The sequence below is a fragment of the Tauraco erythrolophus genome, chromosome 13 (genome assembly GCF_009769465.1).
Source record: "Tauraco erythrolophus isolate bTauEry1 chromosome 13, bTauEry1.pri, whole genome shotgun sequence".
NCBI classification, from domain to species: domain Eukaryota; kingdom Metazoa; phylum Chordata; class Aves; order Musophagiformes; family Musophagidae; genus Tauraco; species Tauraco erythrolophus.
In genome coordinates this window covers 4,851,698-4,872,650 of record NC_141477.1, presented here as the reverse complement: position 1 = coordinate 4,872,650, position 20,953 = coordinate 4,851,698, and the positions used below count along the sequence as shown (strand labels likewise).

At 36.1% G+C, this 20,953-nt stretch overlaps 1 protein-coding gene across 1 annotated transcript in view; it reads right to left on the bottom strand.

Moving 5' to 3' along the window:
• The window catches only part of PCDH11X (protocadherin 11 X-linked), a 316,876-nt gene that overhangs the window by 284,250 nt on the left and 11,673 nt on the right, over nucleotides 1–20,953 (bottom strand). The window contains exon 2 of the mRNA XM_086619900.1: nucleotides 3,597–6,083. Coding sequence (XP_086476026.1) covers nucleotides 3,597–6,083 — 2,487 coding nt within the window. The remainder of the gene's footprint in view (nucleotides 1–3,596; nucleotides 6,084–20,953) is intronic.

The window sequence follows — 20,953 nt, the reverse complement described above, 5'->3', positions numbered from 1 at the left end:
GATTTGTGTCAGTATGGAATACGTCACATGGTCTGCTCTCACTAAGGTAAATGTCAAAAGCAACTGAGCTTTTATAAAGCTTGCAGACAGATAAACTTTAAAGATGCTGTATGTTCTTCTACCAAAGAAATGCACCTTTGTACAAGGCCCACGACTGTCAAAACAATGAACATCTGATGCCACTGAAAGTCAGTTTGATTTTATGAGCCTCCAAACATCCTAGTTTGAAAAAACTTATTATGAATAAAGAGCCCCTTCACAATTTAATACTTGGTAAAACTTCTTTAAAAGAATTATCTCGACTACACCCCAAAAGAAAGCATGGTATTCTGAAGGCCTATTGTCACTAGTATTTATTTATTATTATCCTACTGTGTTACTTCAAAATAAAATTCATGTCTCTCCCTTGCCCTTTCTCAAATACAACATAAGCTTGATCTTTCTCTTAGGGAAGATGACATTAGGACCACACTTTTCCCTCTTCAACTTCATGCAGTTCATGATTCAATGTGTCTTCAGCTACTTCAGGAGTCTACGATTTCTTCTCCATAAACATTTGAGCTGTCGCATTGCTGTATTTATTTGCCCACATGACCACTAAAGAGATATTTTTGGGGTTTTTTAGTAGAAAAGCCTTTCCATCTTCTCTTGCACATTTTTTGAGTACAACTGTTATAATGACTTTCTGTCATTTGATAGATCACTTAGATAAATTTAGCAGTAAAGCAAAGACATAATTTCCTTTCTTTAAAGGCCTGAATCAATACCATTCAGACATACATAAAATTTAGAGCTTTGAAAGAAAACATATATTTTTAGCTTTAACTCAATATTGTTTCAAATATCTGAGTAGAAAGTCTTGCATGAACAAAACTAAGCACAGCTGAGATGTGCAGCCTGATAATATCAGCACCCATCAGAAACTGAAGAGAGAACTTCCAAGTGAACATCATCTTTAGTCTCCTTCAGAGAGCTTTTGGCTTGTAAAAGGGAGGCATTACTGCAATTGTTAGTGATAAAGGAAAATGTTTTTTCTCACATTAGACATGTCTTTTTCATTTTTCAAGCCAGCACGTCTCCCTTTTTAACTGAACTTATTATCCTTCAATTCTCCAGGCTGTCCTACAGTTTTCTGAAAATTTGGAGTGCACGACACAAATGCATCATTAACACAAACACTCTGTTAGTCTCCGAGGCTGGGGGATGGTGAGACAGCACCAAATCTGAAGCACTCTGGTAGAAGCTTATTTCAGTTTGTTTCATTTCTTTACTGGTTAAGAGTGACAACTCTAAGTTAGTCTGTCCTGAGTAACCTTCTATAACTCCATAGGAGATAAAACTATACAGACTACAATATACTAAACCAGGTTTAGGAGTAAGACTGACTTTTGAAGATCTGTTAAAGCTTAAGAAACATTCTGTTTGTTTTTACTTTATCATAAAATACAATTCTGCCTTTGCGATCACAAACCAACGCAAAGGATTTAACTGTAACGGCCTTTCTCATCCTATTTATGTAAATAAATGCATTAATCAAATTGCTTGGTTTATTTAAATAAGTAATAAAAATGTGAATTCATGTGTTGAAAGGTAAATGTTTTCAAACTAGTGTAAAGGGCCATTGAACATGAGTAGTTCTCCAAAAATGTGATCACTTTCATATAGTAAAATATACCTAGAAGAAGGATAGCTGGAGATTTAACAAAATCAATACAAACAGCGTTAATCTGTTATTGACATATTCAGCACATGACACTAATATAATTTCACGTACAGCTATACAAAGATAAGCTAACATCAGGTAATGAGTATTACAAAAAAAAAAAAAAAAAAAAAAAAACCACACACAACAGTTCTACTTTGCTCTTCCAGACACCAATCTGACTTTTTAGGTACAGATATAAGAAAACACTCTTTTCCCAGCCAACTTCTGCAGAAAAGAATTGCTTTACATTCTACTTTGTAAGTCTCTTCTGATGGAAGAACTACGTTAGAAAAAATCTAGAGAGTCATGAGCTTGCTGTCTTTGTTGGCAGCATTACTGCACGACAAAGTGTGTTTGAGCAGACAATGGAAGAACCTTTATGGCGTAGAGGAACTATACCAGAACTCAGCTGAAAAATCACTGAGATCAAATCTACAGACATGTTGAAAACAGCACCACCCTTATGAGAGTTCAAGCAGACGAACAAATTAACAAGAAGCTTTTTTAATGTGTAATTTAAATTAAAACATTAAAATATCTTTAATGGAAAACACTCGAATCTCAAAAAGCTATATATTTCTCATTGCTGTCATGTCTTAGAAATAAGAAATTCTTTTTTTCTTCTCTTCAGTTTTTCTGTTAATCCACTCAGGAAAAGATGAAAGTTTTATAAAATGTAGTGATACACACTACCACACAGATTTGTGTTCGTAAGGGGAGTAAAACCAAATAAAATAAACAATCCCTCCTGCAATTTTCAAAAATATGACAACTACTTTGAACGAGCAGCTTTTTTGGGACACGTTTTGTTACCGCTATTATGGTAATAAAACAAAGCCCACAGAAAAAAAAAATCAAAATCTCAGCTGGAGTAAAAAGTCTAACAAACTTAGCCATGCTGAGGATTTGTTCCTAAGCAATAGCATTAAAATACATTAGCAAAAATATAGTAAATTCTCCTGAAGTATTTGTTTCTTTAATGATTAATTCCTTGACTAATTAAAGTTTAACTAGAAAAATATTTTCACTGAAAACTTTGCGATATTTGTGAAGAAAGAGAAGTAAACAAACTACAAAACTTTATTATTAATGAAACTGTCCAGAATATGGATAAACATCAGATTCAATTTCCAGTGACTTATGAAGAATAAAAAGTACTTCAGTTCTTAATTTATTTTTTATTTTAAGTTGAGGATCCTTTAGACATTTCCTTTGCTGCACTGAATTTCTAAGAAGCTATTATCTGGTTTATCAGGCAGAGCAGCAAATATGTGAGAGCAATTATACTGATGCCTCTAATTTTCTCCTAACTTTGCCTGTCAACTGTGTCATTCCACCAGATTTAAGTAGTCCAGTATGCTTCTAGTCTGAAAATGGCACTAAAACACTCAGAGGAAAATCCTTGCCTGCTTTTGAGAGACCTTGAAGCAAAGCCATGCCCAAATTAAGGCTGCAGTTCAGGACTCCATTAATATTAAGAACCACTTATCAGATCCTGTAAAGCTTTATTGCTTTCCACCTGGCCTGGATTACTTCAATTCTTGAGCACACAATGCTACAGAGGACAGTACCAGAACCCCTCTCTGCCTCACCAAGCTGCAGTGGGTACTGCAGGAACGCAGGAAGGGCCATACTGCCATCTGCAGTCAACAACACCCACCAATGTGATCACTCAAGTTCCTCACAGCCAACACTCATGTTATTTTAATTTTCTCTCTTATCACTCATGAATCTCAAATTGTTTACTTTTCAACGCCTCGACCAAACATGAGCTTTCAAACTTTCAATCTTTGCAGAAAAAGGTTTTTTTCTGCAGTGCTTAGAACTAGAGTTGTAGGAATGGCAAAGTAAGAAGGGAAGGAGAAAGAGAGCACCTTAAAATTTCCATTACCTGTCGGGTGTGTATGGGGCCTGGGGTCTTGAAGCCTCCTTGACAGCTGCACTCAGAAACACTGTAAGGGTCCGAGCTGCTTGATGAGCACTTGGAGAGTGAGTCACAGCCCACCACAAAGGTGTTATCTAGAGGCAGTTCCTGAATGACATGGTGCTTCTTGGGGGGTACAGGAGTCTCAGGTTTAATTTGAAAGGTAGGCTGTGGAGAAGCAGACTTGTAGTGTTTTGCTAAATCTGGGCTATCAGGCTTAAATGTGGTTGGTGTGGTGGCCCAATTATATTTTCCCATAGTCTGTTCTTCTAGCTCTACGGGAATGTCTAAAGTGCCATTTATGTGCTCGTGGCCAGGATCATCAGGCTTAGATTCTTCAATAGTCACAAAGTTGAGGAGAAGACTTTTTGGAGAACGCTTCTTCTTCTTCTTCTTTTTCTTGATCTGCCTATTCTCTTGGTTTGGGGAAACCCATTCACCACTCTGCTTGTTTTTTTGGACAACCTTGTGCCTAGGCGTCTGGCGGCACCGTACTAAAGCAGTAACAAAAATTACCAGAATAACAGTCATAGTGCCTGCAATAATGGCAATGATGATCTTGACATAATCATTGGTTTGCGGGGTTATCTCACCATCCCCAATGTTCTGGCCAACTGGAGTTTCCATATTCCTGCGCACTAGTTCTTGTACGTAGGAGCTATTGGTGACTGTCTCATTCACAAACAGATGCACCAGAGCGATGGTATAAAGAGACTCCGGCTGTCCTAAGTCGTTGACTTTTATCACCAGTCTGTGCAAGCCATGATCTGATGTAATTACCTTCTCTTTCAAAGTAATATTGCCTGTTAATTGGTCAATTGTAAACAAGCCCCTTGAGTTCCCACCTATGATGCTATAGCGGAGCTCTGCGTTCATTCCTGTGTCATTATCAACCGCAAAGACTTTAGTAACTACAGACCCTGGGCTGGCTGATGTTGGCACCAACTCATACGAATAATTGGATGAAGGAATAACAAAAACAGGCCTGTTGTCATTTACATCAACAACGTTGATAGTCACTTTGGCAGTTGAGGAACGCTGCAGTCTTCCTCCATCCACAGCTTTCACCTGGAAGGTATATGACCCCTGCTGTTCCCTATCAAAGGTAATATTAGGTCTTATTACACCAGTAAGTGGATCTATAATGAAATTATCTCTACCATTTAATATAGAGAGAGTGACCGCAGCATTCTCTCCCGAGTCGGCATCTGTAACTGTGATAAGCCCCACTGTGCCATACATGGGTAAGTTTTCTGGCACGTAGAAATTATACTCGTTATGTGTGAAAGCAGGGCTATTATCGTTCTGGTCCAGGACGGACACTGTCACAGTAGCATTGGTCTGCAAGGGTGGCATCCCGTTATCCTTCGCCAGCACAGTGAAGGAGTACCTGTCTTGCTTTTCTCTGTCCAGCTTTCTCACTGCTGTCAGAATGCCTGTACGGCGGTCAAGGTTGAAAATAGGGGGTGCATCAGAACCCAGGATATAGCTGATCTCAGCGTTGCGCCCACTGTCAGCATCCGTAGCACTTATCTTGGTTAGCTGAGTACCAGGGGCATTATTTTCAGGGATGGAAAGACCTATGATAGGTTGTGTGAAAACTGGGGCATTGTCGTTTTCATCCTTGATTTTGATCAGGAGCATTGCAGACTGGTTTAAGGGAGGTTTCCCTGAATCCGAAGCCACTATTTTAATGGCATATTCCCGTGTGGCTTCATAATCTAGAAACGTGGCTGTCTCCAGGAGAAACTGATTATCAAACACTGGCTTTAGCCTAAAAGGGACATCATGATCTGTAAAACAAGTAACTTTTCCGTTCAGATCAGCATCCTTGTCCATCACTGTTATCAATGCAATTTTTGTATTAAGGGGAGCCTTCTCAGACAAAAGCACTGTCCCGTTCACCGGATTGATGATGTATCTTGTGTCTATTGATGGAACGTTGTCATTAATATCCGTGACGTTAACAGTCACTGTTGCTCTTGATGGAGTTGAACTGCCATCACTTGCCAAAACAGTTAATTTGTGTACAGGAGATTCCTCCCTGTCCAGTGGTTCTCTTATAGTGATGAGGCCAGTGGTATTATCAATGGCAAACAGCCTTTTGGCCAAACTGGAGATTTGATTGCTGAAATAGAAGTGGATTTGTGCATTTGAGCCCAGGTCTGCATCAGTAGCATGGAGCTGAGAAACAGAGGTGCCCACTGGAGCATTTTCTGGAACACTGACTTCAACGTCATTCTCTTTGAAGACCGGGCGATTATCATTCACATCAGTCACTGTGACTTGCAGGATGGCAGTGCTAGATCTTGGAGGGCTTCCACCATCTTCCACTTTAATTTTCATCACATAGGTATCCTTCTGCTCCCTATCCAGGATCTGTTGGACAATCAGTTGAGGCCACTTATCTCCCTCAGGTGTCTCAATTATATCAAGACCAAATACATTTTGACCCTACAAGACACAGAAAGAACACACTTTAGCATGACAGTATATTTAAAGAGATAAACATCTCATTAATGTTCTGAAATTGCAATGGAATATATAGAGATATACTGTATACAGGAATGTGCATTTTTATATTTACCTTTATTTTGCAATATCCAAATTTACTTTAAGCTCCAGGGCCTTACAAAAGCTTCAGAGCAAACATGGGATGAAACGATTCTTTAGAAAAATGGAGCGGGGGTTGGGGGTGGGGAAGGGGTTGGTGTTTGGAGGACATGGTGGTGTGTATTGTTTTGTGGTTTTTAACCAGTTTCTCTACTTCTGCAGAAAAGTTATTAAATTCCTGGACAAATGCAATTTGGTTTCTCTGTTGTATGAGTGAGTGTGGAGAAGAGGAATGAGGCACAAGTTCAACCACGTCCAAAGGCAAGACAGTACGCTTACACTGGAGGACCAAAACCAATATTCAATTTCAAGGAAAGCAGGAAAGATAAAGGAACTGTTTCTCTGTCCATGGAGAGACTCTGGACATGGTCATCATCATTGAAAAGGGGCTTATTACATAATTCAGGTGTTAGGTGGTACAGAAAAAACTAGAAAATATCATTAAAACTATTCCTTTCTTCATCATTATATATTTTATATTTGTAGTGAAAATTACCACCCCAGTGAGAAAAGATTATCTATTTCCATTTCAAAAAAATATCACCGTGAGATCAATTTGAAAATAATCAAAATTTTTTCATGGGTTTTTTTTGAACAACTAACACTCCTGGAATTGCAAAGAAATACTACGTATATTGCAAAAGTGTAACTTCTTTTCAAACACTAGTGTTGACAAAGTCGTCTGCTAAAATACAGATTGTAATCTAGAATTCCCTATTCTGCCATCTCTTCAGACAAGCAAGGATTAAGAATATCACAATTATCCTCTTCTCTCTTCTCCCATCTCTCACTCTTCAGAGGAAGAAAGGATTTAAGGGTTGTTTTCCAGCTGTATCTTCCATAAGGGCAGAGCTAGAATGCAGATCACTAATGCGGAATGTATAGGATGACCAGAAAAAGAAAGCATCGAGAAAGATGCTGACTAATTAGGATTTTCTTCTTACATGTCAATTTGTGATAATGAATAACTGCGTCCAGCCCGGTTCTTCCTCTGTTTATTGAGCTTGTCTTACCTTTACTCATGTAATTTTATGCGTATTCTAAACTGATTTGTGACACTTGAGAGCAAAGGGAAATCAAATGTTTCTAGTGTGCAAGTTTCCTTATTTCTCATTAATTGTAGAAAATTTATATTCACTGTATCTTGCTGCCCAACGCTAAATGAATGCATTTATAGGTCTCACTCTACATCAGGCCGTACTCTTTCAGTGATTTGTTTTCTCAAAGCCAGAATTTGACCCTATGTAAGTAATCATTTATTTCATGGAAAAAAAAACTATTTATACACATTTCAAAAATTACTGTGCCATTTGCACTGTATTTGTGACGAATTAAGTTGGAACCAGGGACAGTCTAAGGTGAACTGGAACACATTTTGAAACAATAACACAAATATAGCTTCAGCTTCTTTGGTAGAAGGCATGTGAAAAATATGAGCCTTGCAAATCGTTTCTAAATCAAGATTTACATTTTGAACTAATTAGGTTAAATTTTAGAACTGTAATTCTATGCTGATCTCTTCATGAAGGCGGAGTGCGAGTTTCCTCTTCATCTTCAATCTGCTAGAAGTTATTTGCAATAAATTTCATAATTACTGAGAAGTGATGAATTATATATTTTATGCTTTAACATAGATTTGCAAAAAAAAAAGTAACAGAAGCTAGAGGGAAAAAAAGAAATCTGTCAGCTATCTTTTACTTCTTTATTTGTACACAAGTTGACAGATGGGCACTGATTATTCTGTCATTAGATCCCACAACTACAACAAACACTTCATATAGACTTTGAATACATGCAGCTATACATATGCATACCCATTTCTGCTCTTCTTAACTATCAAGTGTGAGAAAGATATTTTTCATTTTAGCACGAGTTTGATATAAAATTTAGAGCTTCAGTTTCTCATCACTAGCAGTAAACTGCTGGAGAAACAGGAAAGAATGCAAATATCTCTTCCAAGTTAATTAACAACATCTGATTAATATTCTATGAAAAAAAACCTGTTATGCAAGAGTATTTCTTGCTGTTCATTACAGGTTTCTACATCTTTTTAAACCACACACAAAAAATTAGTATAATTTTCTGCAACTTTTTCCTAATTCAAGTAAGCCTGTTTCACACTTTTTAAAGGATGAAGTTAGGTGTGACATTATGCTGCATTTTAACAAATGCATTTTCTAAGAACAGGCAGTTCTTCCATTCTAAATACTCCAAAAATGATGAAACATTCAAGAAATGTATTTTTAAGATTATAAATATCTAATTCTATTCCTTATGAACAAAGAAATTAAGACTTAAAAATCCTGAGAGAAACATGAAGAAAAACCTTCAGGACTAAATTCTTGATGTTGAAGTAAATGGGCTCTATCACCATTAGATCCTCAGGTAAGTGAAAATTTCCATTAGGGTCGGATTGTTATTTGGACCGAACTGCACCTCAGTCACCACATTATCCCAGTGATCTGAAGGTTTCGTTCACACTAGGAACGGTATGAGTCCATAGGAAAAGCATAATAGATAATTAACATTTATATAGTACCTTTAGCCATTAAAGTGACTGACTGGTAAAAATAATCTGCTACATTATTATCTCCACCTCTACAGAAGAATAGGAATGAGGAATAAAAAAGGCTGACATTTTTTAATCTAAAAAGACAGTTTAAGCAATATAACCTAACTATCCGAAGCAAAACAAGGCTATGGCCATGTCAGAGCCAGCATTAGCTTTAAGAGGCTCTAGCCTGGATCACAAGATTCTTTATCAGGGCAATAAGCAACTGTTACCTTATTCAATTTTCATAACATACTTTTCAGTGGATTCATGCACACAGTCCCTGAAATAACAGAACTGGCATCCTTGTTGGACACTCCCTGCTGTATATTTACCTGATCATTTGTAATGGATCCAAATGTCCTTTTCGGAGTTGTTTTGGGCTGTCATGTAAATAAAAAATTAGAGAGGTTTTTTTAAAAATTGTAACATTTAGGTAGATTAATAAATAATCAATGACACATGGACACAAAGTGATAAGCTAGAAGTGCTTCTAGTATTATGGACAGGACTGCATGTGACAAAGTGCATCTAAAGTCTACGCATGACTTGCCTCTAGACATACATATTGCAGTATCACAGTATCTCGTCGCACTACTTCCTTAAATCCGTGGGGTAGTGACTACCTGGACACTGTAATGAATGTTCTTTCAGGCCAAAAATTGTAATGTGAGCTTCATTGTTGAGAAGAAAGGAAATAAAATCCAGCTTCTGGTTAATGCTCATGACAGTGGCACAGCCTGTTGCGTTCAAAACACCTTATGAACTTACACTTGGAGAGTAAGTTGATAAAACATAGTAATTTCTCAAAGAAATAGAGAAGGGAGAGAATATTTTGCTAAATAATCATATAAAAAAGACTGCAATACAAAGTACTCTGAAATTAAGACAGTCTATTAGTGATTATTTCTTAAAACATTACAAATTATATAACTGTATATAATAACTACACATTGTTAACTGACAAACAAGAAATCAACACTGTCCTCAATCATCATTCACAAAGAGTATTCTGAGCCTTTAGAGAAAGACACAGGAGCAAAGACAGCTCATTATTTTGCGTCTACAACTTCGCCCTGTACTTATTATCAGTACTTATCTTCATGCGCTGCAAATGACAAACTGGTTATAGGATGTATGTCCTTATTTCAACAGAATCTTAAACATAAGTCAAGGACTAAACAACATTAATATAATCAACTTTTAGCAATGTTCTACAATAATTCATTTAACGAATCTCACAACAAGCTAGAAGTGCACACCTATCTAGTACACGTCAACATTCCTCTTAAAATCAGCTAGTTTAATTATTTCTAAAAATCTTACTCTGCCTGAAATCTAAAATAATCTGCTTTAGAGTGACTAAATTCTGGCAGACCAAAATACAGCAACACTGGGTAATAAAATGAACAAAATTTTAAATAAAGAAAAAAATAATAACAAAAATCAGCTTCCCATTAGAAAGCCATCCAGTAATTCATTAAAGTAATTACTTAAAAATAAAATCCTTGGCTGAAACGCAATCTTTTGTCCAAAGAACCCTAAAATCTTTTCTGAAAGTCCAGAAAATAATGCATCTGTTTGCTAACCACTGGTTATTTCCGATGTAGCAACACAGAAAACCTTTGCAGGTCTCCTGCAATATTATAAGATAGGTCCCAGTCGCTGTTTCCTTGTCTGTTTTTGTCAAGACATATGGAACTGCTCTATAACTGTCGTGTTATATTAGGAAAGAGTACAGCAATACTATTTCAATTCCTAGTGCAGAAAACTGGACAACTGTTATACAGTGGATAGCATTTTTAATAAAAGCTGAAAATTAACGTTGCATTTTTCTTTCAAAAGTGATACTTTGCATGTGAAAATGTGAATTCCCAAAGCCAAGCTGAAGCCTTAAACACAAAACATTCTCCATGACAGGCAACAATGGATATAAGTTCTTACAATAGGTGCGTATCAGTACACTCAGATTTATATCTTAAGTCTTGTAGCTCTAATAAAGGTCCCTCGTCTGCTGTTACTTACACAGTGTACAATTCACATGTTCATGCATTCTAGAAGATTAAGATTTGTTGGACAACTGTCCTGTTTAAAGACTGCACAGACACTACTATCTCTTCACACAGCTTACAACTCAAAGTTACTTGAAATATGTGTTAATATAGACGGCTATCTTATGAACTGAGGGACAGTACCTCAAAGGAGAAAATAAAATTACAAAGGTAAGAAATTTTTGTAATGCAAAACTCAGCAGATGCAAAGTTGTTCACATATTGGAAACGCTAGCTCTTTGTCAAAACAACCACAGACTTTTAATTTGTAGGCCAAGATTCCTATGAGTTTTGTTTGGTTTATGGTTTTCTCTCACTATCACACATCGTTTCACGTGGTTTGCTTTGAAGTAAGCCAAAACTTAGCTCTGAACAAACTGAACTTACAGGTTCAAATCCATAGTAAAAGTAGGACTTGGAAGCTTCCAATTATGCATGAATCTAATCTGAATTTTTTGCATTCAGAATCCTAATTAGCTCCATCCCTACATAAAAGTTAAGGACATCATTTATTAGCAATGCCTATATCATAATTTGATATTATTCCACTGCCAATTGTAAAAGAGCTTTTATAAAAATAAAGCACTGCCAAAGATGTTCCTCTCCAACAACACAACCACACTCAAAACCTTATCTGTCCTATGAAGCAGACAGAAAGCAAAAAGCACTAGACGAGACCAACAGAACATAAGGATAATAATGACCCATTTCATGGTGGAAAGAAAGAGTAAATAGTATAATATGGAATGAAGAAGCAGACAATTAATACATTTAATACTGATTTCCTGAAGAAGAGAAAAGGCTAGAAGGTATAAATAAACAGAAAATTACTTCCTTGGAAATCTGAATTTAATGTTACTACAAAAAGACTGAGACAGTTCTAACAATTACATTGCTTGAGCCTCTTTAATCCTTTCTGATGATTTGTTTCTTTCTGCAGAGTTCCTTTCAATCTTGTCATATTCTGAAAATTGTCAACTTTGTTTTCTAAGATAGACAGATATAAGATACATAATTTTTTCTCAGACAGAATATTTTGGCATCCTCCTCAATTCCCGGCATCTAATTCTCAGAATGCATTTATTAGATCATGTTCACCTTCATTAAGGAGAAACAGAGAGAGCAAATATTACATTTTTAATCTATTTATTTTTTTGCTGCCCTAATTTCTCCAGTCTACACTTAAAGGAAGTCTGACACTCCATACTTAAAGTGTGTTAATATTTTTAATCTACAAGCTTTACAAAGGGGAGAGAGAGAGAGAGCTGGAAAGTAGCAATACACACACTTAACTGCCCTCTGCTGAAATTAGGCCCAAATAACATTTTTAAGATGGCACCAGTTTCAAGAGTGACTGTCTGTGAAATGCTGATTCAACTTTTATATTTTTCTTTTTTATTTTTATATTCCAGATAGATAATTAAGATAAATTAGGATTTATATTAGGTAACAATATATTCAACCTGTGAATTTTGATATTTGTATTATATATGTGTGACAATTACATGTTGGCTCCATTTTCTAGTTGAGAACAGCAACGGGAATAGAAGCAAGTATCTCTAAGAAAGAAATAAATGAGTACATGTTTTAGTGATGTCATTCTCTAATGCATCACTGTGCTTTTGGAGGCAACAGCTAAGAGTTCTCTATTGCTGTTGAGAACAGCTCCTAAATCGCAACCTCATTTCGCGTCGACAGCCAAACAAGGTATCTTGGGCTCCTAATGGCACATTTTGGAGCTCCCAGATGAATGCTGACTGGGTGTGGGAGCAGTGTGAACCTGTAATGCCCTCCTGTTCACTACCTGCTCCATAACCACATTGCTACTTTCAGGCAGGAGGAGATTAAAACTGACAGCCACTTGTATACGAGAAAATAGAAACAACTGAAACATTTCTGAAAATTCCTTTACCCTAAAGCAGTGGCTGTCCAGTATCATCAGCTTCCAGTTATTTCAGTGGGAATTGAGGGTGATGGACATGTATGTATTTGGCTTGTGACAAATGGAAAAATAAAAAATAAAATAGACTGAAAACTTTTGTCAAGATTTGTTAAGAAGGAGTACAAGTAATTGCAAACCACTGTTCATTAAATTAACATATTGTTATTATCTCGTTCCATCTTATCCACACACACAAAAAATTCCGCTATGGTGCATGATTTCTTTAAATACACATTATCTTTGTTGCAACAAATCCATATCCCAACCTCTGATGCTGTAGTTTTTCCAAGAAGTTATCTAGCAAGATTATCTTATTTCATCTGAATCCTTTTTAAACTAAAGTTCAGCTGTGAGCAAAACCACTGTCTTCCCTTTACGTTTACATTTTCAGGAAAAAATGTTGACAAAACTGTCATCTGAATGGCATGAATATCTCCCACACACATACACATCCCGCTCTTCAGGGTTCTTAGCATCCAGAAACAGAAAGAAAATATATGAATAAGATAACACGTTATCTGGATTTACATCAGAAGGACATTTTTTCACAGGCAGGGACCATACTTTAATGTGCGGGTAGCACTGCTTTATCAATTTTGACATTAAAATATACACTGCCTTTAGGCAGGAAATTCACAATTCATATGGGCAAAAATGTAACGCAATGAGAAAAAAACTAATATAATCGAGTTCACTTCTTTCATTTCGAGTAGACTTCCCGCTGCTTTCACAAGCGGGCTTTAGGAGTTGTAAGCCTGTCAGAAATACTGCTGAAATCATGGAATGATAGTCAGCTTTTCTCAGGACTCACTCTTCACAGGGTTTTGTAAAACTCAAAAGAAGAGCAAGTTTGTGTGGGACATTTAACTACAATTGCATCGTTTTCGCTTTCGGAAGAAATGAAGCTATACTTTTCCAAATAATGAAAATTTATCCTTTTTGTATTTTTCTGATAAAATAGCAGTGGAACTACCATATTAAACTGTAAAAGTACATGACATATGTAAGTGTGAGGTGCCACTTGACTACACATTTGAAGATAACAAATAATACTGCAATTTCAGAATAATAAATCAGAGAGTTGCTGAGAAGATACAGAGAGTGTCAGTAAGTACTAAAAATAGTTCCAAAGAGACTGAATTCTAAAACTCATTTAATAAAAGTCTTTTCACCATGTTGATCAGGGAATGTAGGGGATAAACCAAAAATGTATTTTCTGGTGCTGGATTTATCAGGAAGACAACTTGTTGTCTTCCTCCTCCCGTCTTACTGACTTCTATTCATCTGAATCTGTAGAACAAAAGCAAGATAAAAAGGAAGAAGTATTTCCTTGCTGTAAGGCAGTAATTCAACTTTGAAAGTCAATTTTTAAAAGAAATCTCATGTTAACCTGTGTGTATTGAAAGTTTTAGTATATAACTGTCATGACTTTCTAGTTAACAAGTTATATTCCTAAAAACAGCTTCCCTGTGAGTTGTTTAGGATCAAAAATCTTGAAAGCATGTTTGATAAATACTATCTTAAGTAGTTATACTCAAAAATATATTCCTTTCTGAAAACCAAAATTAAATTCCAATTTTACTCTAACTGAATACACTTGTGCTATTTCTCAGACTTAAAATCATAGAATCATAGATTGAGGTCCCTTCCAACCCTAACCAAAGATCACCTAGTTCCAATCTCTCTGCCATGGGCAGGGGAAACCCTCCACTAGATCAGGTTGCTCAAAGCCATTGCCCCTTGTCCTATCAATACACGCCCTTGTAAAAAGTCCCTCTCCAGCTTTCCTGTAGGCCCCCTTTAAGTACTGGAAAGCTGCTATAAAATCACCCCGGAGCCTTCTCTTCTCCAGGCTGAACAGCCCCAACTCTCTCACAGCCTGTCTTCATAGGAGAGGTGTTCCAGCCCTCGGATCATCTTCGTGGCCTCCTCTGGACTCACTCCAGCAGCTCCATGTTGTTCTTGTGTTGGGGACTCCAGAGCTGAACGCAGTATTCCAGGTGGGGTCTCACAAGAGCAGAGTACAGGGGCAGAATCACTTTCAGACAACCTTCAGTTGAAGCCATTTCTGCCCAGTAACTACTCATATAATCCAAGTCAGAGAAAAAGCAAGTTTTCCCAGGTCTGGATCTGCTTAAGCCTCTTTCCTGAGGTTAATTCTGTCCTAAACCAGATGTTTCCAAATAACAGTACACATACTGTTTGTGGCACAGTAAAACTCCGTAATATGCAGACAGGAATTGGACCTGCAGCCTCTTTCTTAGTGGAAAAACATCAACAGCTTTTGGACAACCAACATGATTTCAACCACCAAGGTGTCAGTGTGGCAAACAAGAACTGAAACCTTTCCCTAAATTTTTCCTAACTACTCCACTGTGATAACCACCTCGGGTAAGAGAGCCATCACAATGCCCACAGAATTAATCTTGCTTTGAGACACTTGCTAACAAAGACAGCATCTCTCAGCCACGTTCAGGTTAGAGCTAAGAAAACGGTTGTAAGGAACCATCCTCTGGGGATGGTCACATGCTATGAGTAATTCAATGCGAAGTTTAGCCTTCATATTCTAAAAATGTGATGTAAACAACTGAATCTACCAAACCAAAACTATGAAAATAAATCAACCTAAACTCTAGCAAAAGCATGTTAACTTGGATCTACCAACTGGGAAACTGACCATCAGCATGGAAAAGGAAACACACTTCAAACAATTTAACTTAAACACTCCTTAAACAATTTTTAACTCAGACTCAAAGACTTAGCCTATACCTTGATTTTCACTTAATTTCTATGCCTTTATTTTCGCGTGTTTAATGTGTTGTTAGGATTCTTGCATATTAAGGTATTAAGCTACGCACAAGAATGTTTATGAAGCAGTGCATTAAATGAACAGTCGATTTTGAATTCAAAGTTTTTGTTAGGCACATTACTATTTTTAACACACGCCTAGGACATTCTACCAACTACTAAACCTGTCATTAGACATCAAATTCACAAATACTGAAATAAGACAAAACAAGTACTCTCCGAGAAAAGATTGAGTCAATTTGTTCATAGAAATCTGCAAGACTGCTCACTATAACAAAATAATTTCCAGTTCTTACATGGATTCATAATTCAGAGCACCCTCTAAAAATCGTAAGGTGACACTACAAAACTAGTTGCTAAATTTGTTGTACATTCTACCTACAGAGTCAAAACTCCACTTCCACCCTCAATTAACTTCACTGTTACCATAAGAAGTAGCCTATTGTGGATATATGTGAAAGAACTCACTGTAAAATGTAAAAATAAATGAAATCTGTTTGGAAATCCAGCACTATGGCTTTTAACAAGACAGCAAAACACAGACTAAATTAGTGAAAGTGATTATGACAGGTGACACGACAAAGCTTTATTGAAGTTTTTCCTTATTATACTGTTAGGTACAATCTGATCAGTTCCAATGACTGCCCAGTAGTAAAAGCCAACCAGTCATTCCACAGCAACACACGTATTAACGTATTTCTTCAGTTTTCAGTGATTTCAGAGCCAAGTAACACATAGCTACTTACTACCTTAAAACCTTTTCTGATGGGTAAACTTGTCCCATCCAGTAGTACACAAAACAAAAAACATGAGAGGGGGAATCCACTGTGTGTAACTCTTAAATTAGTCAAGTGTTTATTAGAGGTAATGAGCAGCAAAAAGCAATATTCTTTGTTACCTTGCTCATGAAACTCCGTAGCCTGTCGCATGTTTTATGCTGTGACCAACATGTAGTTGAACTTCAAACCAATATTCAAAATAGTTTCTGAAAGACTTCACTCCTGTTTATAAAAACTCTTCTAATACTGTCTGAACACCACAACAGCAATGAGGAGACTGGTGGTTTCACTGCCTCTTCTAACTCTATGAATGTTGGGTATGATTTCTACACAGATACACACCCACCCACACCCACCCTCATCACCTATTGTGAAAAGTTTCAAGTCTGGGAGTGAGATTTTTCAACCAAATGGAGCACTGAATGATATGCTTATACATCAAATAATTTTCAAGTTATTATCAAAGCTAATCATTAATATGGAAGCACCTAAACCCCCTAGGTTTTAATTCCACAAAGGTAAATTCCCTTCTTAGAGAGCAGTGATTGTTGCTTTCAGTTTCTTAACATAGGAAAACTTAGGAGAAAACCTTTTTCCCTGAGTAGTACAAAGTTTTCTGCCACTGGGTAGAAGAATAAACTCTGCTTGTATCTCTGGCCCTCACTTCTCAGCTTAGCTTAAGCATAGATACATTTCAAATACGAACCAAATTCATTTTATTTCTACTTAATGTGATACAATGAGCATGCTTATTTATGAAAAATGTATTTTGCACAGCTTCTTATCCCCTCCATGAGCCTATGAAAAACTACATACACTTTTAAGTAAAATAATAAAGTTTACTTCCTTCAACACTGAATGCAAAACACACTTCAAAGACAGGGCTGTTTTCATAATATAAGAATGTCATCAGCGGTCTGATGCAAACAGAAGATAAAATATGTGCTCGTAGTTTCTAAAACTTTGCCCATATTCCAAATGCTCAAATTTTGCAATTTACATTTTTTACAAAGTATGTTCAAAGCCCAACTGAAGAAACTGCACGTATGAAAAAAAAGATCTAGATAAGAGTGTCAAAATCATCACTTCTGGACAAGAAATCTGTGAGCCTCAACTTGGTCGAAGCTCAGGAAAAGCTTGGAAAAATATGCTTGTGCTTTTCTTACATTGTCTCCTAAGGATCTGATATCAAGTGCCAGAGACAGGATACAAGGTCAGATGAAACTCGCTTTCATCCAGCAAGGCCATTCACGGGTCAACAGTCACATCACTCAGCTATAAAGAAACTGAGGCACAGAAAGCAGAAGCAGCTCCTTCCCAACCACTCTGCAGCCCAGCAACAAAACCATAATGACCCAAATCTCGCCGATCCGTGACCCTCAAAGATCACATCAGAGTACAGAATATATGTTTTGGAGAAAACAACACGACAGCACCAACACTACTGGTTTAGATGGCATTACAAAATGAGAACAGGACTTCAAGGCAATTGTACCCTTTTAGGAAACTACCTGGGCACCTTGAAAGAAGACACCACTATTTCCCATACAGCACTGGTTTAAATAACAAAAAACTTTTATTCAGATCGCCCATTTATTCTCTCTAAAAGCTAGTAAAAAGAACGATGATAAAACTGATCTTTTATAAAAGTCGTAAACATTACAAATAATCATCCTGCAACCCATATAACACAGTATCAGAAGAAAGATCATTGGAACGTTATGCATCCTTTGTATTTTTTAATTCCAGCTCTTGGAACAATTTATGTTTGTTTTTCCCTTCATTATGACTGAAACGCACACACTTTGGCCTTCTAGGTCCCAACCATCACATGCAACCTTGAAAGCAAAGATCACCACAGAAAGAAAATAGATTCTATTGCTGTTCTAGTGCTGTCTATTGTTGTAATTGTTTAGCACTTAGCAAAACAATTGGGCTGCAGAGATAACTGAGACTGAAAACAGGGACAAGTTAAAACTGAAAAGACAAAAGTCCAGCTAACTTGATATGTGAAGGTGTGCGGGGAAGGTCGAAGTCTTAACACAATACACTTCTTGAGTAAATAAAAAAAATTAAAACATCAGAAGCAGACATTAAAACGCACACTAACAACTTTTTTTTTCCTTTAACTTTAGCAAAGGTCCAGTTGGGCGTTTAACTTAATTGCCAAGAACTCTGGATGATGCTGGTAGTTGAAGGTTTATATTATTCAAATGACAATTTTTTATGAGTAAGAGATGACTACTGGACCACTTCAGGAGTTAAAAAAAAAAAACACATTAAATTAAAGTAAAATCTTATAGAGAACTAGGTAATCTGTAAACTTCAAGGAACTGATTCATGTCCTGGTATTTTACAAGCACAGCAAGTATCTTGGATATTCATCTTGGATGAATATTTCATTTATGGGAGACAATAAAAGGTGTGCAACACTGATGGAAAGCAGGAAAGTTCATTCAATCTTTTATGGTCTATATGTAAGACTGACTTTCAAATGATGGTATTCACATTTTGTGTTGGCTTTCCATAGAAAGGTCAATTCGCCAATGGAAAATACTAATACATAACTGCCAGAATACTATGTTTGAGGTTACATTGGAAACAGGATGGGGAACAAAAGAGAAGTTACTACTTTGTTTATACCTTTAAATGTGTTACAACAAATAAGTTTGAAAAGTCCCTGATGGAAATGAAAAGGAAAATTATATGGCTGAGGTTAAAATGAAGAGGAAAAAGTAATCTCAAAGTAAAAAAAAAGCCATATAACATCCCGTTCTGAAAAGAACAGAGGAGCATCCTGACTCAAAAGAAACAAACAAAAAAAAAAAAAAACCCAAACCAAACAAAAACACACACACACAAACCACAAAGAAACCCCCAAGAAAAATGTCCATTTGCTTGATAAAGAAAAAAAGAAAAAACTATAATGATTTGACTTTGGAACGTCAGCAATAATACACATCACATTAATAGAGCCAGCAATTATAGCACGATGTGAGAAAAGTGTATTTCAATACTGACAGCTGATGACTCAGAATTCATTCCTTTTACCAACATATCTTTTTGTTTCTTTAAAATTTTCTGAAATGCTCTTTTCTACATGTCCCAGCTTCAAAAGCTCTACAGGACTTCAGTGTTCAGACCAATTACATTTCTGGGGTAAAGAATATAAATTATTTTGTAATAAACCTTTCTTTCAAGAGTAAAAATAACCATACTAATGCAGTCAAGTGCCACAATCCACAGTTGACACTTGATTTAAATGTATTCTTTGATAGCTAAAAGAACATAATTCTGGACTTACTCTTTTTCTCCTCCCTGTATTTCCTCTTGAAAGGAAGAAAAATATTACATGCAGGGTACTTGGGGTAAAACAGCTAAGATTATTTAAACCTCTATCACTAATATGCAATATTAGAAAGCTAAAAGCAAAATTAAAATCACATATTATTATTGTAAAAGCTTCTTTAATACTTCAATTGTGCATTTTATGACAACTAAACCCAAGAAAAACTGACATTACGTCTCCTATTTTCAAGACATATCATAAAAATTAGAAATCTTCCTCCCTCCCAAAAACAGAGGTCAGAGAAAAGTGAGTTGAACAACAGAAAAATCTGGAAGTTTTGTGAATATTATCATTAATCTTTTTTTTTCTCTTTTCTTTACAGAACATTTTGAAAATAGCAGTATTTTTTTTATCATCTCATATGTGTATGTGAAAAAGACAACTATTTCTGAATAACCTGGAATTTTTAATAATAGTAGTAGGAATAATTTTAGAGTTTGCATTCAATCTGCTGGAAACCTAATTCAAGGTTTCTCATGAGAGAGATCCAAAATACAAGTAAAATATGTATTGCTGCATCTATCACAATAACTAAAAGAAGCAGAAAAAAAATCATCTTCATAAAATTATTCTGAAACTAGAATTACTACAGATCCAAAGAACTTCTACATTCCATGTAGCAATACAGAATGTGATTAGTAGATTTTCTTCTAGAACTTGCGATAATTATTTTTAATATGGTCAAAAAAAAAAAAGGTCTTTAAACGTAAAACATTTCATGCTTGGATGGTGATAGCTCTTGCTGCCTTTAGTAATAAGGTTCTTGTTTAGTAATAAATTAGTTCAGCGATCAACTTTTTAACTAAGAAAATTAGCCAAAAAAAATCTGTAGGATACATTGGTGATTACTATATCAAGCAGAAAACAAAAGTCAGTTTCACCAGCATAATTAATAAATAAATGATCTGAAATTCTGAAACCTATGTCAGGTCATTTTTTAAAGATAAAATAGGGGCCAAAGAGAAACATCTTTTTTCACAGATACTGACACTGAGTATACAAACATAATGTACCAGCACAATGATGGTAAACTCTGAGTATTTTGAAAAGGCTTCTACCTCTTTCCTTTGTGACATACAAAATATGAAGCCTTTAAAATATTTTAGATTTTGAGACAGTAGTAAAGATTATGGGTGCAGTATAATTTATCCTAAGCACACGGTTAACAACCTTCCAGAATAAAAGATGTCCCATATATAACATTGCTAAATATATATATAGTCTAAGCCAC